The sequence below is a fragment of the Odontomachus brunneus genome, unplaced genomic scaffold (genome assembly GCF_010583005.1).
Source record: "Odontomachus brunneus isolate Ranch 3 - 2012 unplaced genomic scaffold, Obru_v1 Obru_scaffold_010, whole genome shotgun sequence".
Lineage (NCBI taxonomy): Eukaryota > Metazoa > Arthropoda > Insecta > Hymenoptera > Formicidae > Odontomachus > Odontomachus brunneus.
This window is the reverse complement of record NW_022639460.1, coordinates 2,440,246-2,456,551: the sequence shown is the minus strand read 5'-3', so window position 1 is coordinate 2,456,551 and position 16,306 is coordinate 2,440,246. Positions and strand designations below refer to the sequence as shown.

Below are 16,306 nucleotides of genomic sequence, written 5' to 3'. Positions count from 1 at the left end.
GTCGCTTTGTCGCTGAGAGTCGTTCTCCGATTGGTCCATGGAGTTATGGCGAGGGAAGAGATTCATTCCTTTGCATGATGTCACCGCGTCGGTGTCCTGAGTGGTGTTTGGGATTCAGTTTTCATGCTCCTGTTTATGTTGGCTTATCGCACTGAGCGATAGCGGTTTCTTTGGGTCGATCCGTCGATTTCGAGACTCTCCAGCAGCACGCAGCATTCGGCATTTTAATTATAATGTTTTAACGCTCGCGAATATGCATATGCGCACGTACTTACATCTAGTAACGTAGGGATAAAATATCTAGTGATGTCTGAAATCAGACAAGTCGGCCTCCCGGTCTATAATAATATATTATTAATGTTCTAAAATAGATCCGGACGTTACACAGCCATGTAGAAAGAGACCATAGACATAATATACATAAGATCCGTTCTTTGTAGCTGCACTGCTGAACTGGTGTAATATATTGAAGTGAGACAAATATACGTTTTCTCACTCTAACTTATTGCACTAGTTCAGCAGTGCAGCTATAAAGAACAGATTTAGGGCTATCGCACACAATTGACATAATTGCATATGCATAGCATAAGATCGTATGGACCAATGAGCATCGAATATTAAGCATCGAACACCAATATGGCGACTTAATACTCGATGCTCATTGGTACATACGGTCTTATGCTATGCATATGCAGGTATGTCAATTGTGTGCGATAACCCTTACAGACTCCGCATACAGTCAGAAAAGAAAAGTCTATGGGTGCTTTTCAGTTGCGTACACTGTGTTACACAAAACCAGCTTATTGGTTGCGTATTATCTTGCAAGATATTTTAGGTAATATGTGGCCAATAAATGCGTACGTGTGTGTCAAGTGTGTTAAGCAATTGGAAAGCACCCAATATGTACAGCCTCTCTACAGAAAAATCTGTAGAGTTTTGTTTTCGTATTTTATAAATTATTATCATCTAAATATAATTTAATAATAAAATAATTAATTAATATAATTATAATAGTTGAGTAATAAAACAATTTATATATATATATATATATATTATTACTTAAATATAAATATTGTATTTAAATGTCTAAGATAGCACAGAAGTTCTTTGCATTTGGGTTCTTTGCATCTTCTTTTACTTCATTCCACTCTTGTCTTTACAGAGTCTCACGGATATTGCTATGTTGCGGTATCATCGTTATTTACAATACATTGACATCGCTCACAATAGTGTCTCGAGCTTATCAGTTCTGAGCAATCTACCATATTTGATGTACTTGGATGCATCGAACAATAAGGTCGAGTGTTCCTTGAGTTTCATGCCTCCCTGGTATCTCACCTACGTGAATCTATCGTACAATAATATGACGGACATTGGTAGCTTGAGGAATTGCTGGAGCATCGTCAGATTAGATCTGTCGCATAATATTATAGAAAAAATCTACGGTTTGGAGAATTTGAAGTAAATATGCATAGAGAAAATATTACAGCTTTTTCCGTACATGAAATTGTTTTCAGTTAAGTGAAGGGGGAAAAACGCCAGTGCGCCCGGGTTTCCTAACACTGCTTCTTATGCTATTTTCTGTTCTCTTTCCACATGTATCTCACGCGTCTCGACTATTTAACTAAAATTTTTGTGACGGAGTGGGCGCCTTACCACCACCTTACAATATATACAAATTAAATTTGCAATTTGGCTCTTCTTGTCCGTTAATTTTATAAATTTTTTTCCATTTTATCGTATTTTTTGGTAGTGCAGAAATAGACTGTATCAGCAGAGTTTATCTTGTTATTTAAAAAATATAATATAAATATTTTAATTAGAAAATAATTTTTTAATAGTAGATTTCAATTTCTAAGATATAAATAGCATATGAAATGAAAGGAAATAAATTAATATAAATAATAAATGAATTAAAATAAATAATTAAGACGATAAATAATTATGCGTTAATATATTCCTTGCGGGGTTACAAAATTCTATAACAATATTATAAAATTCTTTCCATGTACGATGTTCGGTATTCGAACTGAACGTTCGATGTTCGTGTATAATTCGACCTCATTGTCTTGTGCCACCTTAGTCTTGTCTTATTTTCATTGTAGACACCTGCGGTACTTAGATTTGTCTTACAATCTCATCGAATGTATTGAAAACTTGGACAATTTGCATATACAGGAACTGAGTCTAAGATGCAATTGCATAACGTCATTTAAATCAGCTATACCAGGTCGTGGTATAAATGTATTACCTGATCTACAAACGATACTCTTGGCACACAACAAACTGTCGACCTTGCAATTCTTCAAAGTAATCGTTGACAGCGAAACATATTTGAGAATTTGCGAGTCAATTATGCCTTCACAAATGAATCGAATCACGTTTTCAGGACACGTATAGCTTACACCTCGTGGATCTAAAATTCAACAAAATCAACGATCTGCTGGAAGTTCTGAATCTGAAGGGTTCGATACACGAAGTGGACTTCAGGGGTAATGCTTGTACAAAGTGGCCGAATTATCGAAACGTGCTGATATCTTCCATACCAAGTATTAAATTCATCGACGGTGTCGAAGTACTAGCAGCGGAAAAGGTGTCAATTGTGGTTCTTATACGAAGAGAACTCCATAATAAAAATTATTATAGAATTTTGTAATCGAACAACATATCGCAATTTTTTGCTTCGATCCTTTATTTAATAATGTTGCTCTTATGCAACATCGATTTCTGGTAAACTATATGCAAGAACGATAGACGCAGGACGCATTTATTTAGCACTATTACTTTGAAACAACATCTGGTTCTGTTCGTCTCAGTGGTCTCAGTTTTGCCGCTAAATGACAAAAATCGAAAATGTATTCAAAATGATATTTTGAGAACAATGTAACTGCATTCAGGAAACCATTTAAATTCATTTAAACACTAAATTTTTTTCTTCAATTTTGTTGACTCTGCTAAATAGAAGGTAAATTTACTATCCTCTTGGAAATTACCCTAAGCGTAGATGTGTTTTCCAGGTAACATCGTTCACGTTATTTGCATCGCCGCTAGATCTGACAGCTGCACGTAACGTAGCGAAATTAATGTTGTTGGAGCATTTAAATATCGACAAAATACATGCTCACGTTCAACCTTACGACGAGATCGCCCCGCCGCTGGTCATTTTAACGGGCCCATCGGCGATGAAGAAAATGGCATTGGCTTTGCATGTGACTCGAACGATTCCTGACAAAGTAATTTACAAAGAGGACATGTCTTTTTTTTGTTTAAATGATCCTCTCTTCAATATAAGAAACGCGACGTAATTTTCGTAGGTAAAATATTGCCGTTGGCACACCACGAAGGAGACTTGCGAGAACGACGACGAGAGTGACACTTATATTCTTGTAGACAGAGAGAAGTTCAATGACATGGCGCGATGCGGCGAATTCTTGGTGATTCTAGATCTTCTAGGCCATAGTTACGGATTTCGTTAGTTCGATACATATATCACCTTACAAAAAAGTATTACTGGTAATCACTATAGAAATAATAGTGATCAATCGTTGCTCAATGAGATTCAGTGATTATTTGGTGAATTATTAACTAAACATTATAACGATCTACCCTTATAGAAATATCATACTAAGAATCATTGATAATTACTTATTATCCAGTATTTTTAATACTGAAAATAAGTAATTATCAATGATTCTTAATATGATATTTCTATAAGGGTAGAGCAAATAATAAATTAGTTTGAAAAATACGTGATATGAAAACATTCATACATCATGAGAAAATTGATACTTGTTCCTCTCTGTAGTTTTTCTCGTTATTAGGGAATAATTCGCATCAATAATTCATCATAAAAATCTAATACATCAGTGATTATCACTATCGTCGTAATCATTCTGTAATCACGTTGTAATTACTCTGTAGCATTAGTAACTCTGTAATTTAAGTTACTCATTAGTCACTAGTAATAAAATTACTAAGCAAACTGATTTATTACTGACCTATATGATTTATTACTGATCAATACTGTTTTGTAAAAGTCGCTCATACCGATTCGCGTGAAGATCTTCCCGTTTACGAATTATCGCGTTTTTTCGCATGCAGATGAGGATCAGATCGTCCCGTTGATATCCGAGAAAAAAATCGGTCTCACTCAGATGAATCTGTACGCTACCATGGAGATCTCTAAGCGATATCCCAACGTCAAGGCGATTCTCGTGCTCACACAGAGCGTGGATCTTCATCGCGTCTGGGCGCAGGCGAAGTTTGATATCTACACGTGGATCAAGGACAGCGCGGAGAATCTGTTGATCGTGAAGATAGGCAAGCACGTCGGGGATAACGATGTAGAAACCGCCAGTTGCGTGTTAGATTTCATTACGGAAATTATGGACGAGGTTCGTAACCGCTTGTCGCATAATTTCACGATGCGATGTACAATCTGAAGGAAAAGTACCAATCCCTGGATATATATCTAATTCTGGACATTCTTATTCTTTTGGTCTTTAAATATAAACATTTAAAATATAAAATGTATGTATACAGAGTCGAACTCACAGAGGAGCTGCGGTAGATTAAATCAAACTGAACAAAAAGTTTCACAATTCGTTTCCGCTTTTCAAATGAAACTTTGAAAGCACTATTTCCGTCTGTCTGATATCTGTCGGTTAAAAATAATATTAAATTTGCAAAATAAACAAAGGCTCAAAGTGGGTTAAAGATTTCTATATACATACATTTTAAAGATATACATATAAACACATGCGTGTGTGCATTATTAGATAATAGAACGCCTAGAACTGCCTACCTACAGCATCTATATAAGACCGCAAGGAACCGGGGCGACAACAACTGATATAATACTCACGAGTAAGACAATGTTGCCGAAAGTCATCGTGGGAAGACGTGAGTTCTTATTAGGGACGAAGAAACGCGTCGTGTGCCAAGAAAAGAATAACAAAGAATACATCATCAAATCGTTCGATCAGTTGCTATCCGAAGGACAATACGCGGTGGGAGAGTTAAAAGTACGAAGAGTCCGATAACTTCGGGCAGAGTTTGTCTAATATGCGATTAACATTAATTAGGTGTTACTGGATGAGGAAGCGAATATTATCATCGACGATGAGGAGACGAAGCGAGAATTACACAGGACAAGGATGTTGCAACGTCGTAGTACGTTAGAATTGGGCGCGACATTTATTCCTGACGAGGAATACGATCTTAACGAGTCCAATAACGACGCGACGAAAACAGTAAATGATTTTAACCCTTTAAATCTCGACATATCTTTACATATAGGGTGTCCCAGGACAATAGTACCATCGCTTGTGAAGGGATGTAGATTAGGGTGTAGATTGTTATTTCTCTATTAAAATAACACTAAATTTGTAAAGTAAAAAATTAAAGATCAGAGAATTAAACAGTTCCATCGCGCTGCGATAAATATCCGAGTATTAAGCGTCTCACGCGTTTCTTGCGTATATGCACTTAAATATAATTATCACCTAAAGGAGAAGCTGGAGGTAGATGATGGGAAAGCGAAAACGTTGAAGAACATGTACATCGAGCTTGTTATGAAAAGCAGACAATTATATTTGGACTATCACGGGAGTCATCCTGGCTTCTTCTCTTTAGTGGTAAAAGATATACATTGTTTTCATTCGTATAAAAGTTTTAGTTAAAAATAATATAATACTGTATACCGTTATATGTCGCAGTTATTCATGGACGATTATATAAGAGCTTTCGATTCGCTAATCGATTTTATACAAGAGTTATGCGTAAATCAGTCTTATAGGAAATCCATCTTCCTTTCGGAAATGAATCATTTTACGCAGATAGCGATTCCTGCTGCGCTCGAGAGTATCGTTAACGAAATGAGAGAGTGAGTATATATATCATAAAATCTTCGTAAAACTTTTCAAATCCGCACCTCAATTTACAGTTTTTTTTTTATCTTATCGATACAGAAATGTTTCAGTATCGAAACGTCAACAGAAAACAATATTTCACACACAAAGAACCACACTGCAGAAGTGATGAGCGGACGATCATCATCAAACTGCGGAGAATTCTAACTTACAACAACATAGAACAAAGTCTCGCTGTGACTATCACTTTATGTGAGGAAAGAAAAAAACAATTCTTAACACACTTGACGCTTCTTATAAAAATATATAGCGCAAAATTTGCAGTTATTAATATTATGCGTACGACGATAACAATAGTATATTGGTCTGTAGTTGTTAAAAATGAACATATCTTCAAAAATAGTTTTTAATCTGAGGAACATGTCACCTGTCTTATAAATATGCGAGAAAGAAAGAACGTAAAAAGTTATGTGCTTGTACTTCGTTTGCATTGTTACTATTGTCCTTGCATTGCGTTCAAGTTATATTTGCACATATATTAATAATCGGAGTTAGGTGTTTACGCGTAAAACATAATATACTACGTCTACGTGTAGACAACGTAAACTATGTCACTATGAAATGTCATATATGTAGACAATGAACAATCTATGGTATCGTTTAATGAACGTAGTTTGCTAAAAAATTAATGAAAAAGTTAATATTTTTATATAATCCCTGAAAGAATCCTGATGCAAAGTTATTACTTGTTTCCTGAACAAGTTAAAGTCCACAGAATTTCCTGGCTACATTTTTACCTACAGAAAATAAAATCTATCAATCTGTCACATAATGAAATAAAAATTTCAATTGCAAATTGCTATTTCCTATTTCTTTTAAACATTACATCTTTACATAATTAATGATAAGCCAAAACAGATACGGCAAACGTCTCATAATTTAATTTTTCCTTTTTTATACATTTTAATATAATTTGAAATATTTTTCACATAATTTATATTGTCTACATAAAAAACGATCACACGTATCACGTGTATACATCACGTAAAAAATATATAAACAATCCGCGTAGACGTAATCTTAAAATCTATGGCACAAGCCTGTTAATAATTACGTCAGTTTTACTATGCCATGATAAAACAACAAACAATACATTGCAATGCGCGGATATTTTTTACTTAAATCTATAAAACACTAAGAAAATTTATTTCTAAATTAAAAAAATTTATCTCTAAAAATTTAGAAAATTTATTTCTATCTTTATATATTAGCCTCTGTTGGAACTTCAATCGTATACTACTATTTAGTCTCTATGACATTCATTGAATTGTTTCTTTGATTCTTTAACTTTCAAATGCGCGTTGATACGATGTGATTACCGTTTAAATTTACTGCGTTTGAAGCTACGTCTACTTGTAGATTTGTGTCGCAATTTATGCTTTGTACAGAGAAGTCTTGTTCAGTGAACGTAACCAAGGGATTCGTAACGAGATGAGGTAAAGAAAACACGAGTCTGGTTTGATCGTCGACGCCATACATTTTCACGTTATCTGGTTGCATCCACGTTTCTTCGTTTGCGTTGTCTCGATAATTTGTCTGCTTCATATTCGTATCCTGAGTTTGAACATGTGACACGAAACTATCTGATATTTCTGCAGCATTCACGTCTATGTTAAAAATACCTGAGTTGTCTTGGCATTTCGGGTGAATATCTAATTTTTGCCTCTCACTTGATACCAAATCATTCTGTTCGCACCTGCAAAAGAGCCAAATAAACAATCGTGACTATTAAAGGATGAATGATTTCGTGATGAATCTCGCTCACTTTTTTTGAACTTTCTTCTCCTGTCTCATCTTGCTTCCATCTGGATCATGTATTTTATGGTGGACCAATAAGTTGTATCGTTCCGCGAATCGTTTTCCGCATATATAACAGCTGTAGGGCCTCTCACCAGTATGAACTCGCATATGCCTCTTCAAGTGCGACGTTGAGAGCAAAAACTTGTCGCAAATCTTAAGAGAAACATACTTTTATTTTAAACTTGTCGCAAATCTTAAGGCGGAATTCTTGATTGACGACGTCAGAAGACGTCGAGAAAATACACGATAAAAATTCTTGCAAAATATGTTGAAATATATATCCATAAAGTGATGCTTGTAATGGGTCGGGTACATCTTTAAAATAGTCCAAACGTTTTCCTTTTTTACTCTAACTTACTATAAAATTAAAGTAACACGCAATCTATCTTTTTACCTACTTTTTTCTCCATGATTTTGTCTTACGTTAATTTTACAGTTGTTCATTGGTTGTTAAAACAAAAGAAAAGTGTTTGAGCTATTTTACACATCTGCTCGATCGATCGCAAGTATCATTTCATGGATAAATTTTATTTATACGCATTTTTGCAAGAATTTTTAGGCCAGTATTCAAAATCGGAACTTATATTTAAGACTGTCTTAAATATAAGATTTGAATACTTTAGTGTGTATTTTCTCACTCTTCTGACACCATAAATCAAGACAGCCACGCTGAGCAACTAAGAGCCTTAAGAAAAATATAATCATATATGTAATATAATATATAAAATCAATATGTGTGTGTGTGTGTGTACTTTCACAAATGCATATTTTACATATATTCATACAATGAAAAACTTACTTCACACTTGTGAGGTTTCTTGCCATTATGAGATGACATGTGCATGTTGTACGATGTGTGATGTATGAATCTTTTGCCACACATTTCACATTGATAAGGAGTCTCACCAGTATGTATTGGTAGATGTCTTATTAACGCGCCCTTTTGCGTAAAACACTTCTTACAATAGCTACATTGGAAGGGATTTATGCCATTATGCATTCCAACATGCACTTCCAGGGCGTGTTTGTGTTTGTAGACGCGCCCGCATTTTTCACACATGAATATCCTTAATGTTAAATGTGTTTTCATGTGCGCTCTCAATTCTGCTCGTGTCTTCCATTTGGTTCCACAAGTAGAGCATAAATGTTCCATAGACTCTGAATTGTGCTTTAACACTCTTTTTGAATTCTCTGAAGCTGGTGCACAATATACTTCTGTTGAAGTATTCACATTAGCAATACCACAATAATCAACTTCTCTTCCAATATCACAATAATCAACTTCTTTTCCTGAAATTTAAATAATGTAATATGATAAACCAAACGTAGTTTGGTACTAGTACATAGTGTTTCATAAAATTATAACAATATAAAAATACAATTTTTCTATTTTATCTAAAAAATTTTACCTATTATATACCACTACATTATTAAGTACAAATATTAATATATTATATTAATAAAATATGGGAAAAAAGATAAAAAAGAAATATTATTTTTTTATGTTACTTATAAAGTTGCACTCACTAAATGAGTTTTCTTCATCTGTTTTGGTTTCTACGATATTTACACAAGTTTTATATGCATGTAAGAAGTTTTGTTTCTGTGTTTGATCATTTTGAGGTAGAGTAGAATCTTTGATATTGGTCTGAGATATATCTTCCTTGCTCAAACAATTAACTTCCTCAATTTTTGTACTTGTGTTTTTAATAACTTTAGTAGTATTATTCTCTATGATTGTGTCGATACTCTGAATATTCATATCTTGATTAAATATTGCATCTTGTGAAAATGTCTGTGATGTAATGATCTCATTGCCAATAGATCTGAAGGGCAAAGTAGCCTTTATTTGATGTACCATGCCATCTGTAACCGCTTCATTCTGCTCGCCGAAATTCTCCACAAAATCATGTCCTTTGCCTTGCAGTTCTTGCTTGATAGCTCTTTCTTTCCTGCTTCTTCCATATACCTTGAGAATCTCACAACGTATGTTCGCTACAGTACACTGGGCTTGCTCCAGCATTTGGAAGAGTTTGTAACATTGTAAGCAGATGTAAGTGCTGCGAAATTCCAAAGTAGTAGGTCTGAATATTCGTGTAGCGAAATTGACGAGCGGCTCTCCGTCACGTTGAGAAGAAGTACAAATATTCACACTGGACGAGTCGTTGACAGTTATATCACAGATCAGGCAAAATAAATCCGACATTCCTGTCATGATTATTCTCTCTTGTTACAGAACAGGAGAAAGCTTTAAAAGCGAATTATCGTTTTCAAGACATAATTAACTTATTCGCCACAGCAATATTACAAATGTTTACTGTGTGTTTATTTATACATACATATCACTGTATAGTCACGTAATGTAAAAATTATAGTACATACGCAACATAATTTTTCTGCCTCCATCTCTCTATACTATAGTATTTGCGTTCGCTTTGGATGCCTTCGTGCTGATAGCATCATTTTATCTTTATGCACATTACATGCCAAGGTAAGACAAAGTGATACTTTCAGCATATAAGCATCTAAAATGAACGCACCGGAGCGGCGCAACGATGATCCAACTACGTGGATCAAAATAGTCTCTATTCTAACTCTAATAATGTTCGTTTTCATTAACTACGTTATGTTACATTTTGTATACTTTAAACAAAATTAGATTAGATATAATGTTTGACACTTCTTGAAAGAAAGAAAGGAAGTAAAACATTGTGAGTACAGGAAGAGAAGCTAAGATGACAAGATAGTTCATTCGATTCGATTGCACCTCACTCTCTCTCTTACACTTTCTGCACTTATAATTATATATACATTCGGGTCTCAAGCAAAAAAGGGAAAAGAACAAAATGATTATGTACTTTGAATAAAATTATCAGGTATATGTTTGACACTACTTTGAAGAAAGAAGAAAAGTAAAATAATTGTAGTACAGGAAAAGCAACCAGAAACAGGAAGTATAACGAATCATTTGATTCGATTGCACTTTCTTTTAAAACTGCTGCACTTACATTTATATATGCATTTGAGTCTTGAGAGAAAGGATGAAACAAAATGCAGAATATACAATTAAAACAAATGGTGATTTCATGTATGACTAATATCATACAATTTTCTCAATCCATCTGCAATATCTCATCAATATCCGAATCTAAATCGGAGTACTTCAACGGAGACAACTGATTCTCACGTTCAGCTACAGTGAGATCTTTATCCTTCAAAGTTCGCGGAGCAGGTTGCGGAAATAGCATGCTACTTTTTGCTTTGGGACTCGCAAAGCTCCGTATGGGGCTCTCCGAAATCGTGTCCGGAAGACTAGTTGCATTTAACAACCTATTCCCCGCGCTGTAACCCGCCAGATCCTGCAAATTCATGTTCGCCCGGAAGATCGTTTCAACCGATCCCACAGGAGGCTTCCTCACTATGTTCAACTGGAAAAGAATTCAAAACGATTATTTCTGACTAATCTCAATCGATTTCTCAAAATGTTGATCAATGCTTCTACAGCATATTCCTCACCTGTTCCTGTATCTTCTTCGAGATCTCCGCGATTTTGTCACTTTGCGAGGTTTTTAGAAGGATATTACCTGTGCAGAGTTGTAAAAATATCAATTAAATTTTTCTCAACTTAATGATTGATTTGAACAAACATGTTCTTAATCGTCAATTAAACACGCGATAGTGAATTAAACAAATAATTACTTGCAACCTTATACCTGTGCTCATGGACTTCTCTTTCTGCAATGGATAGTCTCTCGTCTCGAGAGAACTTGAGATGTTCCAGTCGCTGTTATTCACTTGGCTCCTTGCATTCGGGTCGTTTTCCGGTGCTATCGCTTCATTTTTTCTATCTTCTAAGTCGAAGATGACTTTCTTCTTGATCAAATTGCCGACCGAACCACTAGTGGTTGGTTTCAGGACGCTTTTATTATTCTTCGGTGATACGATCGAATCTTCTCGCTGCGCGACCGTGCTGTCCGAGTCATTGTTTTCAGGAAGCTTCGATGCTATCAGCTGCTTCCTGCCGATTGGAGAGTCTGCTTTACGCGCGCTACTATCCTGCACCGTTATCCTTGTGGACGAGATCTGTTTGACAGTCTTCGGCGAGCTTTCAGCGGAACTTGCGGAAGAGATATTCCGATTCGCATTCTTATCAGTAATTAATCTCGGCTGCGCCGATAATACTTTCGGACTAGTGTAAACATCCGGCCTGTTTCTTATCAGCGAAGATCGACGCGTATCCTCGAATGTCTCCTCGTCTTTATATTTTCGAGGGAGCAGCTCGATCTTCTGCTTCAGGCGTAATTTCGACGGCGTCGTGTTTCCGGTTTTCTGAACAGCTACATATTCATCTAAGGAGAAAAAAGAAGTTATATTAAAAGATGAGACATAATGCTTCGTATTAAAACTGCTAGATATGAAAAATCATATCAACAGTTTATAATAAAGTTTTTTAAATATAATTTATAATTATATATACATAATAAATATGAATGTTTTAATAATATATATCGCAATAATTATACAGAGTGTTCGAACAAAACACTAATCTTTTTTAATTAATAACTAAACATCTACGTGATCATTTGGAAGATGGTAGAAGACTATTTTGTCTAGTTTAATCTAATATACAAGTATAAAGCGGTAAACATTACCATCACAACCTGTCTACCGTATGGCGCGTGATTCACGAATCTTCATAGATTAATGACTCAAAATTTTACGTGGTTCGTAAAATGGTAAAGGAATTTTATGTTTGACCTAATCTACCTGTACACCGCGACTCCTCCGTGAGTTACCGGACACTCTGTACAATTGCATATATAAAATTTCTAATGTATTTATAGTAATTACCGCTGTCTATATGACTGCCAGGTGCTTTCACGGCTTTCGATCTGACGTGAGTGACTAGCTTGTGCAAAGGAGACTTCTTCGTGTTCGCAATTTGCTCCGATTTCTCACGACTCGCGGATATCCTTTGCAGGAGATTCTTGAGTAGTTTCTGTTTTATTCGATGGTACTGCGCCAATTTCTTCGCGTCAATACTCTCTTGATGTCTCACAATGTCCATCTTTTGCTTAAACGTTGCCGCGGGTATACCTTGCCATTCCGGATCAATTCCTAGATCTCTCAGTCGATTGTCGAACATGCTGCGCGCATCCTCCTGTATCGATTCTCTTCTCGCGTCGGGGGATTTCACCGCGGACTTTATTTCGTATTGCTTTACCGTAATGTCATCGTTTGTTGTAACGCTCTCGCTGTCGGACTCTGATTCTGATTCCGACGTAGACAACGAAGACTCGGACTCCGTCATGGAACTTACACTACGCTTCTCCGAGAGTTCGAATCTCTTGTTGTTTTTCGTCTCATCCGTATGGAATAATCTTTTTCTTTCTGTGTTATATGTCTTTGTTACGTTTACAGGAGAGTCCTCCAAATCTTTAATGCTAAAACTTCTGTTCGAACGGTTTAACGTTTTATCTATGTCTTTGGATGTGTCATGCTTTGCTTTGTCTTTCGTTCTTCTCTCTCTGACGATCTCTGATCTTTGCGAAAATTTCGGATCTGGCTTGGCGGCTGCGTGTTCCGCGGTTCTGCCGAGATCGGTGATCATCCTTCTGCTGTCTCTGTTTTTCACGATATCCATCCTATTAGATGTGTATCTGTCGCTGTATTCTCGACTAGATTCGCTGCCGATATCTTCGATAATCATCTCGCCATTTCTGGTGCTGCTCAAGTTCTTACGATAAGACTCGTCATTGTCGGTGTAACTATTCACGCTGTCGCGTTTCATTTTCAATAAAGGCGACTCGTGAAATTTTTCCACCGCATCAATCTTTTCCCCCGTTTTGTGATTATTGTTTTGTATCTGCGAATTACTGATCTCGCGTGATAAGTTATCCAATTGCTTTCCTTGTTCTACTAATATGTTCGACTGATCCATCGATAGTTTCTCCAAATCGTGCACCTTGGACGTATACTCGGACTTCGTACGGTCGGCCACTTGTTGAGTCACTTTCAGTTCCGTGGTCAATCTTTCAATGTCTCTGTGATGTTGTGCCTCCATGTCTTCCAGCTTGGCCTTCCAATAATTTTCTTGCGTTTGTAATTTCGCCTGCATACTTTCCATGCCCGGAGTCAACTAGAAAATAATTTCACACGCTGGATGTAGCAACATCATCCTCTCGCAAAGTGATAATACATAATAAAGTTACATTCTTACTCTTTCGAGAAGCTGATTTCTCAGACTTTCAATTTCCCTTTCTTGTTGCCCAATTAAAGTTTTCACGTTTGCTTCCAAGATACTCTCATTCACATTCTGCTCTTTCTCTCTTAATGCCTGTAAAGAAATTCATTCAATATTATAATATAAAGGAATAAATACTGCAAATACTAAAGCTATTGACACGATAACTTACACGTATCTCATTAAACAGCATGTTCTTCAAGCTGCTGATATCCTCTTGATACCTTCTTTGCTCTGCTTTGTCAGTTGTGACGACATTCGATTCATTTTTGCTCATATTCCTGACATAGTTTCTCTCCGTATTGTCCAGCAATTTATCAGATTCGTTCATTATCACTCTCTCGGTCTGATTGAGTCTCTCTTTCAAAGTCTTTATCTCATTGTGCAATTTTTCAGTTTCTGCTCGATAATGTTCGTGCACAGGAGATGTAGACATACGCATGTCTGATATGTACGAGTGTCGACGTGCTACATGAGCATTTACAAACAGAGCAGATACAAAAGTTTTCGGACAATGCGGGCACTGGCGTAAAGTTCGCGATTAAATGTTAGAGATATATTGCAAATTCACGATTTATAATTAACAAGGTATACAGGATCATTCTAGCAACTGAGTTCTTTTCTAAGTCAAGATAGAAAAAAGTTGTAGAGTTAAATCTTAGTTAGATTTACGATATATTTCATAAATATTAAAAATTATACAAAAACAGTTTTTATATAATACAAAAGTATTACTCAAGAACTATTTATACACATATGCATTTAACATCACCATTTTTTAAAGGTTCCATTTTACATTGCATCTTCAGATTCAAATATTCTTTTCCAAGTAGATTGTTTGTATTGATGTAATAAATAAATAACTGTAAAAGGAAATATGAATCAAACAATAAAATTAGTTTATTCAAATTGTGTTTTCATGTACTTCCTAAAACAATTGTTTCACAAGTAAAAAATATAACTGAAAAGAATAAATCTGTTATCATAAATTGAAATAGATTATCAATAAAGCATGATTTAATGAAATATATCACAGAATGGTGGATTATACTAGTTTTTTCTCTGCTACTTCTTTTCATTGTAAAAAGAGCTATAACTAAATTCAGTTACTAGAATCACTCTGTATAACTTATAATTAAAGTTGTACATTATCTTACTTTGTAAATCTCTCCAGTAGAATCACCAACTCTGGTTTCAATAAATTTAGACTTTTCTTTCAATTTCTCCTTCATACTCCTTATCGTCTCCTCTAAGCTAGTAATTTCCTTCTTCATGGCAACATTTTGCTCAATTTTCAGCCTTAACTCATCCTTCAATATTATTACACTGTGATCTAAGTACTGTTTGCAATATAATAAATACTCCACTGACAGTTGCGCTAGTCTAAATAATTTAACAAAATTAGAATCTAAGATCTTGACGTCGTATTCACTCTCCAAACAATAATCTATTACGTTGTTGATGTTCTCATCGATGGTCGAGAAATCTCTCTCGCGTATCACTCTGTCTATGTCTATGGCACCTGCAACATGCGAAAGATTAGTCAGTAATAATCGCGAGAATGAAGTCTGCATCACTTCGTACGGACAACATCCGCGTACTTATGCGATTCCAATCCACTCGTACTCTAGAGCCGTGCATGTTGAAGTAAAATCCCGACTCCCTGGCCAGTTTCGGGAAGTCGTGGCACCAATTGGTACCGACACGAAATGAAAATGCCATTGGCGCGAACGAATTTATTTACACTGCACAAGACGTAATATGAAAATGAACCTCACTTCATTATATATCTGTTTGACATTTGTGTCTCACGGCTACCTGTGCGATAAATTCTGCATGAGATCTCCACTGATTAATGAGAAATGCATGAAAGAACTCGGCGAACCGATCGACATTCGCAAAACGGAGTGTATACAAGGTTGATGTAAACATAAACAATGAACGGCGTCTGCGTTGCTGCGCCATCTATGACAGCTCTCAGCGCCCTCACCTTTCATACGGGAAGGCCTAAGGGCTATCGCACACAAATTGACATAACTGCATATGCATAGCATAAGATCGTATGGACCAATGAGCATCGAATATTAAGCATCGAACACCAATATGGCGACTTAATACTCGATGCTCATTGGTACATACGGTCTTATGCTATGCATATGCAGTTATGTCAATTTGTGTGCGATAGCCCATAGCCCTAATACAATGCCTGTGTTTAGCAGAAAAAACTGCTTTGTAACTATGTAAAATTCGTGAATCTGATTGGTACATGCTCTTGGATTTAACCAAAATTAAGAACATATAATCCAATCAGACTCACGAATTTTACAACAGT

General features: G+C 35.8%; 3 protein-coding genes across 5 annotated transcripts in view; 1 reads left to right on the top strand and 2 right to left on the bottom strand.

Annotated features, from left to right (window-relative positions):
• The window catches only part of LOC116840619 (leucine-rich repeat and guanylate kinase domain-containing protein), an 11,178-nt gene extending 4,452 nt beyond the window's left edge, over positions 1–6,726 (top strand). The window contains exons 7-16 of the mRNA XM_032807526.1: positions 1,163–1,461; positions 2,106–2,310; positions 2,390–2,593; positions 3,018–3,233; positions 3,315–3,471; positions 4,102–4,394; positions 4,779–5,024; positions 5,085–5,252; positions 5,511–5,636; positions 5,718–6,726. Coding sequence (XP_032663417.1) covers positions 1,163–1,461; positions 2,106–2,310; positions 2,390–2,593; positions 3,018–3,233; positions 3,315–3,471; positions 4,102–4,394; positions 4,779–5,024; positions 5,085–5,252; positions 5,511–5,636; positions 5,718–5,888 — 2,085 coding nt within the window. The 3' untranslated portion in view covers positions 5,889–6,726. The remainder of the gene's footprint in view (positions 1–1,162; positions 1,462–2,105; positions 2,311–2,389; positions 2,594–3,017; positions 3,234–3,314; positions 3,472–4,101; positions 4,395–4,778; positions 5,025–5,084; positions 5,253–5,510; positions 5,637–5,717) is intronic.
• Positions 6,727–7,220: 494 nt separating this feature from the next.
• On the bottom strand, positions 7,221–10,119 carry LOC116840618 (zinc finger protein 782-like). The gene is made up of 5 exons (XM_032807525.1): positions 10,113–10,119; positions 9,258–9,956; positions 8,530–9,020; positions 7,696–7,883; positions 7,221–7,626 (listed from the first exon to the last, which is right to left on the bottom strand). The coding sequence occupies exons 1-5, from the start codon at positions 10,117–10,119 to the stop codon at positions 7,221–7,223; spliced, it is 1,791 nt and encodes a 596-aa protein (XP_032663416.1).
• On the bottom strand, positions 10,035–15,909 carry LOC116840597 (zinc finger protein Dzip1). Of its 3 annotated transcripts, none has more exons than XM_032807495.1 (9): positions 15,576–15,909; positions 15,429–15,496; positions 15,132–15,357; positions 14,147–14,497; positions 13,951–14,067; positions 12,582–13,869; positions 11,444–12,079; positions 11,247–11,314; positions 10,035–11,158 (listed from the first exon to the last, which is right to left on the bottom strand). In XM_032807495.1, exons 2-9 carry the CDS (start codon positions 15,443–15,445, stop codon positions 10,844–10,846), a joined length of 3,018 nt encoding a protein of 1,005 aa, XP_032663386.1. In that variant the 5' UTR covers positions 15,446–15,496; positions 15,576–15,909; the 3' UTR covers positions 10,035–10,843. The 3 variants fall into 3 exon arrangements, with proteins under 3 accessions (XP_032663386.1, XP_032663385.1, XP_032663387.1); XM_032807494.1 differs by having other exon boundaries at positions 15,132–15,496; positions 15,576–15,719; positions 15,793–15,909; XM_032807496.1 differs by lacking the exons at positions 15,429–15,496; positions 15,576–15,909 and having other exon boundaries at positions 14,147–14,442; positions 15,132–15,277.
• Positions 15,910–16,306: the final 397 nt, after the last annotated feature.